We start from the raw sequence: 21,953 nt of genomic DNA, 5'->3' as shown, positions 1-21,953 counted from the left end.
AATCTGATGAACATATACATGTTTTACATGTATATGTTCACTAGATTTATATATTCTTTTATAATGAGAAACAATCACTTCAAGGAAATGAAGATGAATAATATCAATTTCTTTGATCTATGCATAGTAGATCTACCTTTTTATGTTTCCAAATTTAACTACTGTATTGCAGAATCTTAAGTAAAAATGTCTCAGACTTTTGGTTGTTACTTCAATAGCTGTTAATGGAATCAGTGTATATATGTGTATCTGGTTTAATAGAAGGAAATCACCTCCCTGGGCCTCCAGTCGATAAGTATGTTTTAATATTGGTTCTCTCTGTTTGAACTGAGATGTCTCAAATGTTATATAATAATGTAGAAGTCAACTGCTTACTTGATAGGTATAGCCAGCCTTTGTTTTAATAAGTACTTGGCTATTTGTTTAGAAGAGAATATTAAACTTTAAATAGCATTAAGGACACTTTTATCCTTTTACGTTATCTTTGATCTTGAACTATATGAGTTCTATATAGCGTAATCGCTAATTGTTTGTTGACCTTTTGATCATGTTAAGGGGAACTTTTGTGGAAAACAAAATAAGCATTAAAAATGGGACAAAATTATTATGACAAGATAATTCAGCTCATCTCACACGGCATTATTCAAGGATGACAAATATAATTTTTGTTTGTTTTATCTAAAATGCATTTTCAATTAATTTTAATTCATCATACCATTTTTATTCTGTTAAGCTTTTTCTTTGGGTCACTTTCAACTTTAACCAAATACTTCAAAGATGGACAGTTCTTCAATGTTATGCTTTTAGACTGGTAGGTAAAATAATGACTTGCCATTCACATATATAATGAATTTGTTATTGGGTTAATGCATCTGTAAAGAAGATTGTTTTGCCAAAAATAACAATTTTAAAAATGGATGAAGTTTATTATCAATTATAACATCTTTAAATACATTGTAATTGAAAAATAGTAATCAATAAATTATTCTAGTTAGGAATAATATGACCAACTAGGAAGTACCACTAAGTATAGTATAGAATTACTGATATATCGTGGCCCAACAAGATATAGTCATGTACCTACTAGGTAGTCTCTTGATAATCATGATATCAAATGTCATCATTACTATTTCTGTAAAGTATCTTTGTGATATATGTAGTAGCTATCTCTGTTTTCTCTTGAGATTGAGTTTCAGTCATAACATTCTTAAGTTTGCAACTTTCATTCCTTATTTTAGGGTTAAAAGATATGGTCATGTTTTTAGAATGTCATTCTTTCAGAGGACATTTGTGTATACTTGTGATCCACAGGCAATTAGAGTAAGTAATTATGTGTCACATTCTTATACAACTGCAAACATTTTGCAGTCATAAATTGGTATGGCGCTGTCTTGTATAAAATTTTGTAAAAAGGTTACAAACCACAAAAGGAAGGTTGGATTTGTTTTTGGGGGTTATAGCCCCAACCGTTTTAGAATTAGGGTCCAAAAAATGGACTAAAAGAAGAATTTTGTGGAATTCAACTATACAACTCCAGTGAAAGCATAGGAATTGCTATGATATTGTTCCACAATGTTGTATACCACCAATGGTTAGACTAAGATAAGAATTTTGGGGTAAAGACTTGAACTATCAGAAATTATTGGGCAAAAAGGAGGCCAGAAACATGAATTTTCCTTACATCCAGACAATAACTTGACTATCATTTATTTTTGGTCTGATTTCAATTTTTTTTATCAAGAGCCTTGAGATCTGTAAAGCCTGATTGCATCTACACTACCACAGTAAAATAGTCCCATTGGCAAACCCCATGTTCAAATACAGATAGTCAGGTCCATTTTACAGGACTTTCTAATAAATCAAATTTAATTTTGTTATTTAAGCCAATAAACAAACCTAATAAACAGCTTACTGCAAACTAAATATGCTGATTAATTAGGACTGTACACAAAAGTGTCTGAACATATGTATTCACAATGATCCAATTAAAAATAGTTGACCTCTAACCTCTTATCAGTACCTGTTCAGTCATTCGCTGTCAATATTTTCAAGTTGTCTATTTATTTTTTGACGCATCATACACTATTTAATATTTAGCTAGAAATGAAAACCCAGCAAGGCTATAAATATTCATCGATCATAGAAATGAAATATAAAGAGGAATGCTGAAGCTGTCTTCAGATATTTCAGCCGTGGATCTGATCAAGAAACTTACATAGAGAAAGAAGTTTCAAGCGATCATTTGCCAAACTTTTTTTTGTCCAAACATTAGGGTAGTATAACCCCTATCTCTTACGATTTTTTAATTATAAGGGGTCAAAAGGGACTCACCCCAAGAAATTGACTTTTTAAAATTTAAATTTTTGGTCTGATTTTGAAAATTTTTAAATTAAAGTTTTGTTCTATATTGTGTCCAAACCAGCTGTTCTGTCCATAATGAATTGTAAGTCCCTTTGCTTAAGTGTATCAAAAACTAATTGCTCCAAAAGTTAAAGGTTCAACCCCTGCAAACCTATCATGCTATGCTTTACAAAGCTTTTATTCAATATTGAACTTCTGTTAAAATAAGTAAAGAATTTAATTTAACAAAGCAATATACTTTCATAAATGCCAAGCATATATACGGTATATATATTTGTATATATACCGTAAGAAACCAAAGATAGAACCTACCTAATATTTTTGTAATTTCCTCATTTTTCTCAAAGATGACTATTTAATGAACATACTTTAAATTTTTAATGTAAAAATAAAAAAAAAAAAAAAAAAAAAAACATAAGGCAGCAAACTAGATTTCCTGATAATTTAGCCCTAATATCATGTAGGCATTTTAAAATCTATTTATTAATTGAAAATACATACAACTGTATGTTGCGTTATGTGGCTTGATTATATTTTTAAACTGCAGGTAACAGCAAAATATATTCAGTTTTGTTTTTCTTGCTAATTTCAGGAAATGTTAATAACAGGGAACCATCCAAAACCTTACTTTAGCTGTCAGATGTTGGTAAATTTGTTTGGTGAGAGGTAGGCTTGTACAATTCTTGCCTTGAATGATGCTGTCTGTTTGACTTAATTGATAGCTACTGTTTCTTTTCCATCCCTCTAAGTTTTAAGCAGAATCAGGCATATCCTGTAATTTTCTCTCACTTTATGATGAATTTCACTATCTTTTAGTGAAAGACTCATACTACGGAAAGAAGAAAAGTTCTGAAGAGTGAATTAATCGTTTGACCAAATTTCTTCAAATTTCGTTCAGATCATCACAAGTTTGTGTTTCTACATTTTACTTTCGACTATAATTTTAATATGTCACAGATATTCACTTTATGATGCACCGAGTTGTGTTTACGTTATTTACCATCCTGCACACTCAGTTTATGACTAGCACTGAAGAAAGCCATAAGTTGACTGAAAATTTTGCTAATTTACATTCTCTTATATCATCTGTATCAGTATTGTTGCACAATCCTTTAGACTTAAATATCTTTTTTGTTTGTGCTATATCATCATGACTCGATGATTCAACACCTATTAAGTTTACTGGTTGGTAGCTTACTTTAGACTTAAGATACATACAGGTAATTAAACATGTTTGTATTATTCTGTATCAATGTATTTGGTTTTTAGAGAATAAACAGAGTTAAAGTATAATGTAATTTTGAAGTTGTAAAAGGTCAATTTAGAATCATTGCCATTCACTGAAAGGTTGCAAGTTATGCAACCTTGCCAAGTTTTTAGAATTGGCATATAACTGATTTCATGCCATTGCCACAGAATTTAGAATATTTACATAAAAAATATGTGCAATAGTACCTATGATAAATATTGTGGGAATATTCCCTTCATCATTTTCATGTAAGAACACATTGAGACTCAAGTAGTCACCATTTTTTTCCTAATAATTTTTATTCAGAGGGGGTGTGATGAATTACAATATTAATGATCTGCTCCTGGTAAATCATGATGAGCTGCTGTATCATATATTACTTTTTGTTCCATTCAAGATTTTGTATTTTTTTATGTGTGTGGTCTCAAAGCCTGTCATGATATGGGTGTCAGAAAAAAAAACACTAAGTAATTTCCAAACAAATATCTACATCTTATTACCTGCTACAAAAAATGTTGTTATGTCATCTAGTATAACTTCTTCATCTAAGTCAGGATTGTCAACTAAAAACCAATGTACATGAATGAAAGTAATTAATGTCAGGATACTGCGGAAGGAGGTAATCAAACATCAGGGTTAACCGTAATTTACTCTACTTGAAGTAGGCAGTATTTTTTTTTAGATTGGTTCATAGTATTTCTAATTGTTCTCATTCACAGCTTTTTTTTAATTCTAAGTTTTGCCTTATTGATTTATTGATTTTGACATTTTTGCATATTTTTTTTTAGATTTGACCTTTTTTTAAAAATATTGTAAGATTTTTAAATTTTGGTATTAAGAAGTATTGTGCATCTTTAGCCCCATTGGCCTACTCTTTTGATTTTAAATATTGTCACAATACATTGGCATTCTGCTGAAGACTCCTTTAATTTTTGACTGTTGATTACATTTGCAACATGATAGTACTTTAAACCATTTATTGCTTTACTATTGTAAGGTTCCTTGGAAAAGGTTTAGTAGTAGAGAGTGACCAGAAGGTGTGGGTTTGGAGGAGGGCTTTAATGAACCCTTGTTTCCAGAGAAGGTAGGCGGTTTTATCAAGTCTTTTTAAGGTTTGGCAAGTTATTGTTTTAAAACAATGTAATTATCTTTGATATAACTGAGAAATATTTAAGTTTTATTTGTAAAACTGTATAGTATTTATAATTATTCCAGTACTTTGGAAATTTACCAAAATTTGATATTGAATTGTACATTATTTTAATGTGTGCAACTAGTTTTATTTACATCAGAACATATGTTAAAAAGATCTTGAACATTTCTTTTAGTTATATAAGAGGTTTAGAGTCTGCATTGAATTCTGAAGTAGATTTGTTGACAACAAGACTTCATGGTTTAGCTGATGGTAAAACCAGTGTACATATGTTAGATGAATTCTGACTCTGGACATCATAGGCAAGGTCTGACCTGTCTATTTTTACTTTAAATTCTGAAATTATTAAGTGCACTTATTATTTCCATTTTATCACACTGTTCAAAAATTGTATTTTTATCTAAGACATTAGGGAAAAGTAAATGTGAATTGCAATGATAGCCCAGTCACAATAATCAAAAATTATATTTTAGATTTACATTATTGTACTTTTAAAAATCATAGAATTGATACAATCCAATGAAGTTCTACTGTAAAATGAATGTTGCTCTCAATTGATATTATTATATCAAAAGAATAGATCAGTTAAGTTTTGCATAATCATCGCTAATAAGTTTTATGAATATTATTTCTCTATAGATAGCGTTTGGGATGCAGATGGACAATGTTCTGAACAGAAAAGAGAAGTCAGAATTTACTAAAGCTATCACAACATGCTTTAAAGGGTTGTCTGCAAGTTTAAAAGATCCTTTTATGCAGGTATGGCAGTTTATTTTTTTAAGAAATTAAATAAATGAAATCATTTTTATAAGTGCAGGATCCAGAGATTTACAAAAATGGGCCCTATCCTAGAAATATGTGATGAAATATTCCCATCTGTTTTGATAACAAATTTGATTGTTTGTTTATTTAACTACATTTATATTGCTTTTTTATGCAGCAAAATAATTGCATCTATATTTTCCAACAACATAGAATAAACTAAAAGTGAATATGAAACAAGACATACAGAGGCCAAAAATTCCTTAGGACAGTCCCAAAAATATAGCAGGATTAAAGTACTTTGGCATGATTACAACCCTCTCCCTTTTAAAAATGGCCTCCATGGAAAAAATATAACGCAATGAAACATACCTAAAAATCAAATCAAAAAGGTCTGATTCCCTTATTAAAACATGAATAAAGACAAATGCATAATATATACATTTGAAGTATACAGATTATTTTCTCAAAATTGCTTCAACAAGCACCCTCCGTTCTTTTTATGAAAGACTTACCTACATTTTAATGAATACAGTATTAAGAAAAAACATATTAAGAAGAAATCACAAAAAAGTATTTTCAATGACTCTATTAATTAATAAGTAGTGCATGACATTGTGAGATGGGAAACCTCCTGAATTTTTAAGAATTATTTTTTTATCTTTTGATATATTTATGCATTAATAAATTGTGCACTTTTTTAAAAATAAAAACCCCTTGCTGAATTTGTCTGTTCACACAGCATTTGATGCAAATTGAATGTGCTGTATTTGACTGTGTGAACACACCATGAGTACTGTAATAAAATGATTTTTACAGTAGCTAATTTTCATGGGTTCTGTTTGGTGAACATATTTGCAGGTAAATTGTATCAATTTTCAACCTCTTAGAAAATAATTAGCAATATGTAATGTTAAATTCAATGTGATACTGATATGATACTGTTGTATGCGGCAATAGAAATGTATGTTCATACAGTAATGTATGCTGGTTTCTTTTTCTCTGGTATATAGCTTTAAAAGGACAGATATGAACAAAAACTTACAAAGTTATTTCATATACTTTTGAGAAAAATTTATATCAATGGAAACAGCCTTCTAAATATTAAACTATAGATTGATCTATTTTGATCAGATTTACACAACTGTCACACCATGGTCATAAATTTAGTTTATATGTAATGTATATTACATTGTACTGTTTTTGTTCATGCCATAACCATTTACTTTAAATGTTTGTGCAAATAAAATTGTCGGATGAAATTGTCGAGATAAAATTGTCTTGATAAAATTGTCTGAATAAAACTGTTGAGATAAAATTGTCTAAATAAAATTGTCGAGATAAAATTGTCTAAATAAAATTGTCGAGATAAAATTGTCCAGATAAAATTGTCGAGATAAAATTGTCTAAATAAAATTGTCCAGATAAAATTGTCGAAATAAAATTATTCAGATAAAATTGTCTATTTAAAGTGCATTTGATTAAGCACCTAGTTTAATATATGTTTTGCATCTTGAACTGTGTTGTCAGTGTTAAACAGATTTTATTTAAAGTTGACTTTTGTATTTTTTATTTTTAAGTATCGAATTACAAATTGGAACTATATTAGGAAGGTTCGTAAAGCAGCAAGATACTTGAGATCATTTTCACAGAAATGTTTTAATGAGAGAAGAGAGTCCATATTGAGAGGAGACTACACCCAAGATGATATATTAAATCATTTAGTTAAAATGAAAAGTAGGTTTATTTTATATATATATATATCATTTTAAAGAAAATATCTCCCTTTGATATTTCAGTCCAACTGAACCATAGCTTTAGGTTGATTTTCATCACTTGCAAGAACAAACTTCCTGTAGGTTGTAATAAAGTCTCAACACAATTGGCATATAGGAGTGTGACAAATAAATAATTTCTCCATGTTTTATATAGTTTGTCCCTATTAACCACATGTATACCTTTTAGTCATCACATTCCACTGAACATCATGACTAGGTGTTAGATGGTATTTCTGTTATGCTTGTCTGATTCCTAGTTTTGATGGACTCATGAGTTGGTTGTCCTGTTTTTAATTGTAAAATTATACAAAAATCAGTAAATGGATTTGATGTAATCCAAAAGAGTTCAGTTTTGGTAGTTTCCAATAGTTATCCTGATGTTATTATTTATTTTAAATTTTTCTAAAAGTTATTATATCATAAATTTGTATATTTTCATTGATTTTTAGTTGACAATCCTGACTTAGATGAAGAAGTTATACTAGATGACATAACAACATTTTTTGTAGCAGGTAATAAGATGTAGATATTTGTTTGGAAATTACTTAGTGTTTTTTTTTCTGACACCCATATCATGACAGGCTTTGAGACCACACACATAAAAAAAATACAAAATCTTGAATGGAACAAAAAGTAATATATGATACAGCAGCTCATCATGATTTACCAGGAGCAGATCATTAATATTGTAATTCGTCATACCCTCTCTGAATAAAAATTATAAGCAAAAAAAATGGTGACTACTTGAGTCTCAATGTGTTCTTACATGAAAACGATGAAGGGAATATTCCCACAATATTGTGATATTTATCATAGGTACTATCGCACATATTTTTTATGTAAATATTCTGCATTCTGTGGCAATGGCATGAAATCAGTTTTTAAATTTATATTTTAATCATGATTCTTTGAAACAAAATAATTACATGTATATTTAAAATAATCACTTGTTCGTTTGTGGGAATTATTTAACACAACTTTAAGTTCCTTATGTATAAATTACATATACAATATAGGTACATTGTCGAAAATTATTGAAAATATGTGATGAGGCGACGTAACGGGTAGGAAATGCGAGGCTCTGCCAAGCTATTTCCCCTGTTCCAAGCCGAATACACATATCTTCAATAATTTTTGACAATGTACCTATCTCGTTTTTATCCTGTTATATGAATAGTTTTGTGCGTGTGTATATTTTTAAAATTAAATTTTAAAATGCATATCTCCTGAGGAGCCCCGATAATTAAACCGGAAGAAAAAAAATAATACGCATGGCGCATGACTTAGTAAACATTGAAATTTAATCCGCACCATATAATCCATCAAAACTGTTTGAAGAAAATAAGCAATATCAAAATTGATTTAATTCCAAGAGACAAATAAGTAAAATGAACAATAAATACAAATATTTTAAACGTTGTAAAGTCGATTTTAAGAACATTAAGGTTTTGAATTTCGCGAGGAAGGTGGAAGCTGACTTGTCTTGTTTCTGTTTGGTATATGGCAGTATATTTCAGGAGTGAAATTTGTACACTAGTTTCTTTGGGATTTGAAATATTTGAGATTTTTGAAGAAGAGGAGGCAGTTGTATGGGCAGATCTATAATGTAGTGTTCCTCTGATTCATTATCTTGGGGTTTAGGCAGTAATAAATCCAAGAGCATTACAGTTTCCTGGTCATTTGTCTCTTCAAGAGTTTTATCATATTGTAATGCATCAATTTCTTTAAGTGGGGACCAGTTTATGTTAAATTATGACGGACACTCTATCTCCATGTCCGACATGACTGAAATGACAGGGGAAGTCATCTGCAAACTGATAATGATACAAATCTGAACGAGATTTGGGATTTGCCATGTATCTCATGATGAAAAAAATACAAACAAAATCATTATTTGGTTTACATAAATCTTTTATTTCATTCAGGTAAAAAAAGTGAAAACGAAACAAAACAGCGAAAAAAAGATTAACCGGATACGCAATCACAATTTGTTTATATCGTATCGATGGTGGCGGCTATGATTAATTTATGCATACCAGAAAAAATTAGTTCAGCCGATCACGTGAGTGGGAGGAGCCAGAAAGTCGATAACCTGCTAATGTACAAATACAGCAAAAAAATAACCGTATACCTTTATTTGTTTAACAAATAACCTCATAGCAGGATAAAATTTATAAAACAACACATAGATCATCCACATTATGGCTTATACATTTAAATTTAATTAATTCATTGTGTCAGATGTTGCATGAGATATTCACAACAAGACATTAATTTATAAAGTACTGGTGATTGCTAAAAATCAGTTCTCTGTTGAAAGTGATAAATATGCATAGAATTACCTATAGTAATCAAAATAATTAAGGATTCACTCTTCTCCTGCGTAGAGCTCTTAATGGTAGCTTTTTATGTGATGAAAAAATTTATGATTTAATCATGATACAAATCTGTTTTGTTTTAGGCCAGGAAACAACAGCTTGTTTGCTGAGTTTTGTGATGACTTCTCTGTGGCAAAATAAAGATGTTATGAAAAGGTATTTTCAAAAACTAGAAATTTCTAGTTCTAAGTATTGCCATTACCGGTACTTAGCATCTTCCTTGTCAGATGTTATCTTTGTTTGAACTACTCCACCAAAGTCTTCATTTGGTTGATTTTGTATAATAACTCTTTATTGGAGTTATTGCCCTTTAAATGCGAAAATATGATGATTTTTTTTTCACCTGCATTACGGATAGTGAAGACAGGTCTACTTGTAGCTGTCTGTCAGTCACACTTTTGGGGACTAAGTTTGTGTATTCTGTAACCTAAAAAGTATTTAAACTAAAATTATTCTTACTGTACGAAGTGTTTGTATACATATTAAAGATGTGCATCTTTTATTTGGGCAAAATTGAAATTTTTTCCCTACATTTTTAGCAAAAAGAACTTAAATAGCCATATTTGACACTACATGTTGTGAATGGTACCTACTTGGTGTATTCTGTTTCTTATGTGTTTATATACACACTGAAGATATGCATCTCATACCATGGACAAATTTTACAAGTATATTCTTTTAACTTTGTGAACGTAGCCATTTTTCAGTTGTGTACCTACTCCATGTGGGTCTAAGTGTCAACAAAATTGGCCCGCAGCAGTGCTAAACTTGTCCTGAAAAGTGACTAAATAGTGCTCAGAATCCTGACTGGGAGCTAGGGCACTCTGCCCACAGAGCAGCTGGGTTGTGTGCCCCAGGAGGTAGAATTGGGGTAACTCTGGTATGTTACATGCTGGGGTTGTCAGGCTATAATACAGAAATCCTGACAGCAACCCATAGTGGTGCAGTGTGTTGGGAAAGATGCCACATTCCTCACATGTTATAGAACCCTTCTATGCTATCATAAAAACATACTTTATATAACTTTGCATAGCGTTCATGCATTTATTGAAAATATGTGATAACAAACATATGATGGTGTCACAGGTCCAGACTTGTTGTGGGTCTACTTTTCTTATATTTTAAATCCATATAGCTATTCCAACAAAAATATCCAGTAAGTCCAACCTCTACAACAACCCCTTTTATCGAGTAATGACAGACAAATACAGCATGTTTCCATTCTTTCTTAAAATCATACAAGGTAGAACAAATCTTTCAAATGTTGAAATATCCTTATGATTAGGACTAGAAAAGCATGTTTTGGGAAACAATTATTACAGTGCCTTTTTAGATATGTTCATCATAATTTTTTTTAATGTACTACATAATAGAATTTTATTCAAAAGGAAAAATTTTCTGAATTGTCAGTATTTGTTTCAGACTTAGAGAACATGTAATGGATATTATTGGTGACAGACCATACATCAGTATGGAAGATACTGATAAAATGACATACTTAGACATGGTCATTAAAGAATGTCTTCGTCTCTACCCTCCAGGACCTAATACTTCCAGGCAAATTAAACATGATGTAGATATGATGGGATATCATATACCAGCAGGCACTATTGTTTTTGTATGTTGGTAATGTTGTTCTCTATTGATAAGCTTGTATTATTATATTTTTGGTTGTGATTTGGTAAAATTAAATTTCATTATTTCATATAAGATTTTGAACTTGAGGTAGTCATACAGAATCTATTATTTTTTAATTATTTTTACTAGTCATCAATATCATGATACTTACAAATAAAACATTTCATCACATAATTTTTCTTGATGCATACATTTTTGTATAATTGATGATACTGGGTGTAAAAGAAAGTTATCATTTCAAGGCAATAACTTTATCTTTCAGGGGCAATAACTAATCATCAGTCATGTGCAATAACTTTATCAGTCAGGGGCAATAATTAGTTATCAGTCATGTGAAATAACTTTATCAGTCAGGGGCAATAAGTAGTTATCAGCCCATGACTGATAACTGTTTTAAGTTTTGTTTATTGAGTAGGCATGCACGTTATCATACTGTTGTGAATGTGGCAGGTAATAATACGATGACATGTATATAAACCGTAGTTAGTACTAGTAATGAAACTTAAAAAAACTACAAATAATGACATACATATGAACGCTTCCCAAATTAATTCTTTGTACCTGGAATGAGAATATTAGACAATACTTTGTGTTAATAACAAATTTTTAATATGTAATGAATGATGTTTGCATCCTGTCATTGTCAAACAATTTTTAATCCATTTGTGGTCTATGTATAACTGTATTGCCTTGTGATACTCTCAGTATATTAATTAGTTTTGAGTAAAACGATTCATTTTAGTTATTATGGTCAAACATATGCCTATTTGTTTTTGTTTTCCAACATAATACACACATGTAGCAGTAACATAGAAATGAGGGCATACATGTCTCTTGTAGTTTTATTTCCATTTGTTATACATTGTATGCATTTCACACCTTCATTTATTGACAACTTTTGATGGCCCCCAGATTAAGTCAGAATTAAATTGTCATACCATTATTTAAGACAGTCCTATGATCTTTTAAACTTTGCTATTGAATTATTATTTAAGAACCACTTTAAATTATTTTTTTATTTAAGTGCAAGGGCATTTGAATGCTCATGCTTTATTCCCTACAAAAGTATTTTTATTCTTGTAGATGAGTACGTATGTTAGCTCAAGGCTTGAAGAATTCTTCCCTGATCCTTTGAAGTTTGATCCTGAAAGATTTAGTCCTAATGCAGAAAATAAGTAAGAAATCATTGATTAATACTTAGTGGTTAAGTATTATAGTATAGAAAAAGTGTGTCCATCGTTTGTCTGTGCCCTATCAGTTTCTAGATGACACTTTGAGAATGAATCAATTAACTTTTTTACAACTTTGCACAGTTGAAATACAGGTTAAGTTCAATTTTCAGCAAAATCCAAAATGTAATTTTTTGAACATTTTGCCACCCCTTTTCACCATTAAATGCTCTATTTTTGCATAAATAAAAAAAGCCATGAATATTACATTGCATCTGATAATAAAATGCTCATCCAGGGGAAGCTTAATATAACCACATGTGCCCCTAAAGAATTGGGACAAGCTTCATACAGCTCTGACTTTGGATAATGATTAAATGCTAGGTGGACTCTGTTTAAACCAACTTTGAAACAAGCTGAAATAATTATTGCCCTTGAAAGGCAAAACTTTAAGCAGGTGAGAATGTGGGCTCCTGGGAGCCTCTTGTTTCCATTCAGTTTCCAAACTGTTCGGAATGTAAAACATAATTTGCCTTTTATGGTATGGCACAATCATTATCTACCAATACCTTTAATATGGTACAAATTTTAGATAACAGAAGAGTTTAATTATTTATACCCTCTACTTCCAAAGTAGGACTATATAGTTTTTCTGTCCGTACTTCCTTCCTTTCTTCTTGATTAGATATTCCTATTGTACACCTTCTATTTTAGATTTTGATCCAAATCAATTTCAGCTTTGATATAGCAAAACATGGACTTTGTCATTTATGACTGGGGACATGATGGCCTGTCTCTTATCTGTAATTCATTCTACACAACTAAATGGAATTTACACAAAATCTTCATTACATATTACCATTGTGCACCTCTTCTTCACATTTTGATTAAAATTAATTTAGAAGTCAAAAGGTGTATGCTATCAAATGAGGGAATGGGTAGCAATTTAGTGAGCATTGACACAGTTTTTCTAGTTTGATAAGTTGGTGAATATCACATATTGGGAGTATTGATAGTTAAATTATTTTTGATAACTGTTTTTCAGTATCTGCTAACCTCTAGCAGAACATGCATGGATTTATGCAGATACATTGTACCAGAAATGAGGGCATGTTTGTTTATTTTTTGTACATTACTGGCCTGTTTTCATGACTTTCTAAACTGTCTAAAAATTGATTAAAACATTGTTTTGATTAAATTGTCATGTGTTCTTTTTTTTCTTCAGAATTCCATCTTTCACATATTACCCTTTCACTATTGGGCCAAGGACATGTATTGGAAGAAATTTTGCAGAGGTAATTTTATTAACTGTACATAAGCAGAATGTGGCTGCTGCCTACAAGAATTGTTGAGTGTAGCTTAGTAAAATTTACAATATATTGTTACATCCTCACAAACAAAGTTTGGAAGGTTTAAGGAAATACCCCATCTGTTGGTCTGTCAATGTCTGTCCATACGTCTAACCACATTTCTTATAAGTACAACTCCTCTTATACCACTGGAGGGATTCTGATGAAATTTTATAGGAAGGTTTGGTATCATACGTAGATATGCATAAAGGAATATAATGTCAGGCAGAGGACTCAAAAGGGAGATAATCTTAATTCAGAGTTTTACATGTTAAAACCTTGTAAGCACAACTTCTCTACCGCTCAATAGATTTTGATTTTTTTACAGGAAGTTTGGATACCATATGGAGACATGCATGACAGTATTTAATAAGGGTCAGAGGACTCAAAAGGGAGATAATCCAAATTAGTTTAGCATTTTAGCATTTTAAAAACAAATTCTTGGGGCTTCATACATATTGAAAATAAACTAGTAGAGAAGAAGTAATGATAAAACAAATTGGTATAAAAATGTGATTAACACTAGAACAAAATGGAAAAAAATGTGCTAAGTATCTCTCATATAATAATCTTAAAATACAAGCAAACACCATAACAGAATATAGACTATATTAAAGGACAATGACTGAATCCTTTCTATGTAGTACTAACTGCACTTGTAAAATAGACCCAGGCAAAGGTTCATATATCAAATTATACAAAAATTTCTAATGAACATACCTATTATTTACAAATTTTATAAATTTTGAGAAACTTCATATTGGATTTAAGGCGCTTAAAATAATATTTTTAAGCCTTGGGAATACATAAAAATAAAAAAATAATAGCCATATTTGATTCCCATATTTTGATTATTCTAGTGAAGAAAATAAAGACGAAGTTTTTTTTTTTTTTTTTTGTTTTTTTTTCAAAATAAAGAATCCCAAGTAGAAGTAAAAAGTAGAAAAAATGCTTTGTTTTTAATTTAAGTAGCAGTCTTTATAAAAATCAGACAGGAGGTGATTCATGCATGTCAAAAACCCACTAAATTCAGTGTTATTTCGAACTCAGTAACAATCTCAGACCACAAAACCAGTCTTAGTTCATCATATGGTCATTGGCCCATTGCACTTTTGAGACAAGTATTATATAGATTGTGTATAAAATTGACACTTTGCAAGAGTTACCGTTCTTGATTTGGTGTAATTTGGTTGATTTTAGTGGGAGATCAATGTATGATTTTCTCAAAAGTATAGATCTGAATACAGGAAGGACTGTTGTTACACAAAAGTTTAATAAATGTAGACCAAAAAAACATCATTTGTATGATGCATTTTTCTACATCTACATTAGATCTGAATTTTGTATGGACTGCTACTTAAATCCTGTTTATCAAAAGGTATACACCTGATTATCTCCCACTTAAACAACAAAATAAAATGAAAACAAGTATGATAACTCTTGCAAAAAAGTGCAAAAAAACAATTTCATGTACGATCTATATTATTTTTATCTTGGAAGTGCAACAACCAAATGGCAAACTAAGAATGGTTATGTGGTCTGTAAATGTTTCTGAATTAGAAATAAAACTGAATTCAGTGGGTTTTTGACATGAATCACCTTCTGATTTTTATAAAGACTGCTACTTATTAAACATAGTTCGTCACTTTAATAGTTATACTTAATTTATTTTTTTATTTTCAGCTAACTAACATAAGATACATGTAATTTTTGGCATCATTAAGATGCCAAAAATTAACTCTTAAATAAACTCTTAAAATTTAATTTTTAATATAAGGATTAAGCTTGAGATATAACATATTTTCCAGGTTGAAGCTAAAATTATTCTTGCAAAAATCATGCAGAGGTTTGAGTTTGAAATGGATCCTGACCAGGACTTTAGTATTGAAGAGAGTTTAACATTGAAACCAAAAGGAGGTGCAGTCTGTACACTTACTTTATATGATAGCTCCAGTCACTGAAAATGAAATGAAAAAGAATACAGATATTTACATGATTGATAGGTTATGAAAACAATGTACAAGTCTTTACTGTGCTGTACTTGATGAATAAAGCATGCAGTGTTTTATGTTCTACATGACAAGTATAATATATTCTATATTGTACACTTAACACAGATAGACCCTTTAATTGATCAAATGTAAATTTAAAAAAAAAATATATTTTTTAAAGCACAAGGGAACATTATTTCACTTTGAATTTCTTTCCAGTATGTCACATGACAGAGTCTTTTTATTACAAGATAATAGTTAATTGATTTTTATATGTAATGCTGGCAAATCATGATGAATGTAGTAGTGCCTTATGAAACATCTTTATGCATTTTTGGATTCTTTGTTTTTGAATTCATAACAAAAAAAAATAATTTGGATATTTCCTCTGTATTTATGTATACTGTGTATATTTTAACTTATGTTTATCAAGAATGTATTTTCTAATATTTTTATATTTTTACTAGTATCTATGTAAATAAACAAAAAAAGTAATAAAACTTTAAATATGATTCACGTGCTTATCTTGAGGTATATGTAGTTTAAAGTATACTGTGCTAATAATCAATTTTTTTAGGGCCCAAATATGAATGTACATTGCAATGCATTAACTGCAGTCTAATGCTATCACTTAATGTATTATTTAATTGCAGTGATATGCAGTAAAAAATTCACTAATTTTTCCTATTTTTTTTTAAGATTTCAAAAAAAAATATCTCAATTTTTATAACTGCTAGACTTCTTCCAATTAGGCTTCAGGAACAGGGTTATGTTGCTACAAGATTGAAAACATCATTGCAAAAGTTCTATGGTCATCATCATAAACTTGTGATGGTTTTGGTGTATCCATCTGCACAATGAGACCAATTTATTCAATGTGTCACAGTTTTCGTCAGTCTAATTTAAACTAAATCTTGTAATTTGTCCACTACGGTCCTGCATTCATTCTAATGTGAGAACTAGGTGGACAAAATTACAAGATCTAGTTTTAATTAGATTGAGTTTTCATTGCCTCATTAGTCTACCCTAGACATGCCATTTTATGATCAACTCAGAGGGTGTTTCTAGAAAAGCAGAGGATGCTTACCCTACTGGTGCACCTGGTCTATGCTTCCAGTTTTAGTGGAGTTTGGGTTGTTCAGTTACTTTTGTTTCTTTGTATGTCTTATTTTTGTTGTTGTGTGTGTCTATTTTCCTAGTCTAGTTCTTGTCTTTGGATTAGGTTCTTTTTTTATTACCTGTACCATTCCTGGTTCGCTTGTTTTCTCATTTGAACAATTAGGATTATGACCCAGTCAGAATCTTCCATCTGTGTTACAATTTTGTAGATCTGTATAACCTTTTACTATTGGTTACAATGCTGGTTTTGATACTTTTCAGCCGTGAATTCCCAAACTCAATCTCAGTATGACCTAAGTGTTGTAGAACATTGTGGTATAATATCCTAGATAAGTTTCATACACTGGAAATTTTAAAATTCTCTGACCATTTTCAGTCTTGCCAGAATAAGTATATGCTGTGTCAATCATTTGATCTCAATCCAAATTCAGAGCTGTGTCAAGTTTAAATTTTTAAAGTTCAACTTTGCACCCTGTGAAGAATGTTATTTACTTTTGGTAAAGTCAGGGACTTCATATTATACTTCTTCGCAGTTTTAAATGATCTCTTGACTTGACTTCATTACATACTGTTTTCTACAACCAGATATAGATGTACACATTTTATTAACTTGAAGACACAGATGATGAAAATAGAAGAAAAAATGGTATTGCACAGATTTACATACACCCTCACCAAGGATTTTAAAAGTAAACTATAGAAATCCTTGCCTTCAGAAAAATAAGAAAAAAAGCAACTAAGGAAAAACAACTGGCTCCCAGGAGCCTGATCGCTCACCTGTTTGCCTTTCAAGTGCAATAAATTTAACAAGGAGTTGTCTATCAATTTTGACCCAAAAAGACTTTGGTAGTACTTATCATAGGAATCCTTTCAGCAATTGACAGAATTTGGCTAAACCTAACTATTTTGGAGATGTATAGGAGAAAAACGTCTGACTGCTTTGTTCTATTTTAGCTCACCTGGCCGATGGCCATATGAGCTGTTGTCATCACTTGGCGTCTTCTCCTCTGACATTACTTGACCAATTAGTATTTTTAGCTCACCTGACATATATCTCCACAGTCATTCCCAAATAATGGGTACAATTACATAATTACAGTGTCGCCGGCAATATTCCATAAATTACCAGCTTAAAATTTGTTTCGGAGAAGTTTCTTTTTTGTTCTTAGAAGTTGGAATATATACTAACATAAAATTATATTTCGTGGTGATGTAAATCGTAAATAATTTTGTGTGATTTTAACATCCATTATCCGGAAATCACTCCAAATACGAATGTCGCTTAGAAAAAGTCCAAATGTAGGTGTGAAATTAACATCCTTCTTTTCATCCAATTCATATAAACTTTCCATTTTTATTTTACACCATATTATATTTTAATTATATATTACTTTCTTCATCGCATGATGTTGAATACACTTTGACCAAGAAACTAAATCAATGTCGCCGATAAACGTATAACCTACCATAACGAATGTTGAGGTACGGGCAGGAAATATTCATATGACAAGAAAACCTGATTCATATGACTTTAAGAAGTGTTGATATATTAATTTTTTAAATGCTACCTCTAACTTTTGTTACAAGGTTATGAAAATTGAAAAAAATACTTTTTGTTCTGTATTTTCCCATTGTCGCATATAAGAACCTAACCTACGTTACGCATAATTTTGTAACATATTTTCAGGGACAACTCATATGATTCAAAGTTTCTTTAAAATACACATAATTCTTCTCAAGAATCAGTTTTATGAAAGCAAATCAAGAAAATTGTTGCATATATCCAAATTAATAATAATAAACCTAACCTCCGTTTTAATAACCTCCGTTACGCAGTTGTTACCGGACCTTTTTATCGGTATCAACGGCTGTTGACACCGCCGGAAGTCATTTTTGTAGCAGACAGCTTTTGTTGAAAATAATACAGCACGACAAAAGAAAGATATAAAGAATATTTTTATCGATTTTTGAAAGGTAAGTTTGCTCATTTATTCCCCATGATGCAAGAAACATTAAAACGTACAATAAACGTTTTCTCAGCCATTTTCTCATATATAAGACTCTACAACACAACTTTGCTAAAATACGACGACTTTCACAACTTCAATAGCGGTGTATAGCCAATATTATCCAGATTTTCGAGACTTCATGAATGTTACGGAGGTTATGCTAATAATAAAAAAAATTTAACATGCATACACGAAAATAACAATTAAAAATTTGTTTACATTGTTACAGATCCCGTTTTAGTCAATCAATTACCACCTATGAGTATCAAATATTGATGCCTTTCATTAACAACACTTTTGATATACGTTACGGAGGATAGAAATTAAAAAAAAATTAATCATTTGTTCCAGGCAAGACTTAATTCTCCTATGGTTACGATAATCGAAGAATATTTTTTGTTCCATTGTCTTGATAGTCATTACATTGAAATACTAACTGTGATATATACGTTCGATGTTGGTAAGTGCTCGAATTTGCCGTTATGGAGGTTTTTAATTTCGTTACGGAGGATAGAAAAAAAATATATGATTATCGATTGACGCCTATGCTTCATAGTGGAGTATAAATACATTATAATATCTATGTAGGTGCGGGCACGCGAGTGTATGAGTATTATGCATGTCCCCCAGATTAGTTGCGCATGTGCGTGTATGAAAACAAGCCTGTTCATTTCGTTCTATTTTTATTTTCAGACAATGCCACTGAGTAATGCAGAGAGACAGAGACGTTATAGGGAGAAACAAAAAGCAAAAAACCCAGTTACATATCTCAAGAAAGAAGCTCAAAGGAAAAGAGAAACATATATTCCATCGAATTTACTTTCCCCCGCTGCATTAAAGAAAAGACGAGAAGAGCTATGTAAGAAGTCAAAGCGACATTACAAGAAAGTAAAAAGAGTCAAAAATGATACGATCGAAGTTGCAAGACCTTCCTCCTCATTAACAATGATAGTCAAATTGCCAATCAACAACATAAACAAGGGAAAACAAGTGAGAAAAACATATCGGAGGTCGTTGAGAACAGCGTACAGGAAAAATAATGAACTGTTAGGAAAGAATTCAGAACTGGAAAGAAAGAATAAAAGGTTACAGAAAAGAATTGAGCGTTTGAACAAGAAGAAACCCTCGATGACGTTGACATCTACAGATGCAGAGGACGCAGACATTTCAAGTTTGGATAGTTCTATCAATAACGAAAGAATACCTATCAATGAAATGACCCCTAGAAGCAAAACAAGAACAGAAGTAAACTCCTTGCAGCTAGATAGGAAAAGGGCAGCACAAGTTAGAAAACAACTCTTACTTTCTAACACAGTACTTCATAGCATTAGGTCATCAGTACAGCAGAAAAAGAAGAAAGGGGTTAAATCAGTCTGGTCCGGGTTGATGTCAAGATATCGGTGTGCATCTGCCTTGAGTAGATCACTTGGGGTAAACAGAAAGAAAGTTAATGATTTGTCAAAAGAGAGGAAAGGCAAAGCTATGTCCGAACAGGTGAAGGGCGTGGTAATTGAATTCTTAGAGAGAGAAGATAACAGCACTACACTACCAGGGAAAAAAGACACTAAAACGACAAATAAAGAAACTAAGCAGAAGCATGTTTTGTCAGATTATGTAATGAACCTGTACGAATAGTTCAAGCTCGAAAACCCAGAAATTCAGATGTCGAGAACGGTCTTTTATAAGTTAAGACCACCGCATATAATTCTCGTAGATTTTGCCAACAGAAAAACCTGTCTGTGCTCTAAACATCAGAACCTGGCTTTGAAAATAAAGGGTCTAAACAATGTAGGCTTGAGGTGCTCCAAAAATCCTGATATGCTCATCAAGGAGTTCACCATCAATGAGGAGATCTTAGAACAGATAAACTCGCTGGAATCTACTACAATCAAGTTCACTCAGTGGAAGAGAGTTCCAGATGGAACGAAAATGAGGTTTAAAGAAATAGAAGAAACAGTAACAAAAGCAGACTTCTGCGTCAAATTTGATAAAGATCTGACAGAATTCAGGGATCACGTTGATAGAGTTCATACCCAATACAGTCAGCTCAAAACCCTTCGCGAAAACCTTCCAGAGAATGAAGTTTTAATATGGATGGATTTTGCGGAAAACTTTGGCTGTGTCTCAGTTGAAGAGGTACAATCAGCTTACTGGAATGCTGCCATGATATCTCTGCATACTATGGTAGTTTATTATCCTACTGGTACGGACAACAAAATACAGAGCTATGTTGCTGCTTCAGATGTTCTGTCACACAATGCTACAGCAGTCTACACAATCCTTAAAAAAATGATAGCTATCATGAAAGAAGACAATCCAAACCTCAAAAGAATACATTACCTAAGCGATTCCCCGACAAGTCAGTATAGGAATAAAACAATATTCCAGTTTATTGCAATGCACGATCAGGAATTTGGAATGTCAGCTCGATGGAGCTACCTTGAAAGTGGTCATGGCAAGGGGCCATGTGACGGGCTTGGCGCAAGTGTCAAGAGAGCTGCGGATAATGCCGTCAAGCAAGGCAAGAGGTCGATTCAGTCTGCAGACGATTTTATGATATGGGCTACTGGAGCTCGGGAATCTGGGAGTAGAGTGAAATACATATCTTACAACCAGGAGGATTATGATAACTCAGAGAAGATTTTGTCGGAAAGAATTACACCTGTTGCTGTCAAAGGAACATTCAAAATTCACTATGTCATAGGAAATGGAATAACCGAAGTATATACAAGAAATACGTCATGCTATTGTAAGGAATGTATTGCTGATATTTCTACATCAACATGTGTAGGGTACACGCTTCATCGACTTGTAAAGGACAGTGGTAACGAGGGCATTGTAGAAGCTCTGGCAAGTTCAGATCAAGAGGGAGAAACAGGAGAAGGAAGAAATCTAGAAGGAGTAGAAATAAACAGACACCAGCAGGAGACTGTTGCGCTAGATAAACTTTCGAAAGAAACTTGGGTTGCAGCAATGTACCAACGAAAATGGTACATA

The 21,953-nt window shown here is 31.5% G+C and overlaps 1 protein-coding gene and 1 pseudogene across 2 annotated transcripts; both read left to right on the top strand.

The window, feature by feature from the left end:
- Positions 1-12: 12 nt before the first annotated feature.
- On the top strand, positions 13-16,508 carry LOC148624214 (cholesterol 24-hydroxylase-like; annotated as a pseudogene). The gene is made up of 14 exons (XR_015919641.1): positions 13-295; positions 734-811; positions 1,239-1,320; positions 2,954-3,027; positions 4,608-4,694; positions 4,939-5,070; positions 5,403-5,522; positions 7,106-7,262; positions 7,753-7,815; positions 9,765-9,837; positions 11,104-11,299; positions 12,403-12,494; positions 13,714-13,783; positions 15,646-16,508. The product of XR_015919641.1 is annotated as a cholesterol 24-hydroxylase-like (transcript).
- Positions 16,509-18,038: 1,530 nt separating this feature from the next.
- LOC148624213 (uncharacterized) lies at positions 18,039-20,591 on the top strand. The gene is made up of 2 exons (XM_088571016.1): positions 18,039-18,921; positions 19,650-20,591. The coding sequence occupies exon 2, from the start codon at positions 19,653-19,655 to the stop codon at positions 20,589-20,591; it is 939 nt and encodes a 312-aa protein (XP_088427142.1). The 5' UTR covers positions 18,039-18,921; positions 19,650-19,652.
- Positions 20,592-21,953: the final 1,362 nt, after the last annotated feature.

The sequence above is a fragment of the Perna viridis genome, chromosome 2 (assembly GCF_037379345.1).
Source record: "Perna viridis isolate PV_CMFRI_1.1 ecotype Kerala chromosome 2, ASM3737934v1, whole genome shotgun sequence".
In the NCBI taxonomy this organism is placed as follows: Eukaryota; Metazoa; Mollusca; class Bivalvia; order Mytilida; family Mytilidae; genus Perna; species Perna viridis.
This window is presented reverse-complemented; position numbering and strand designations above follow the sequence as displayed.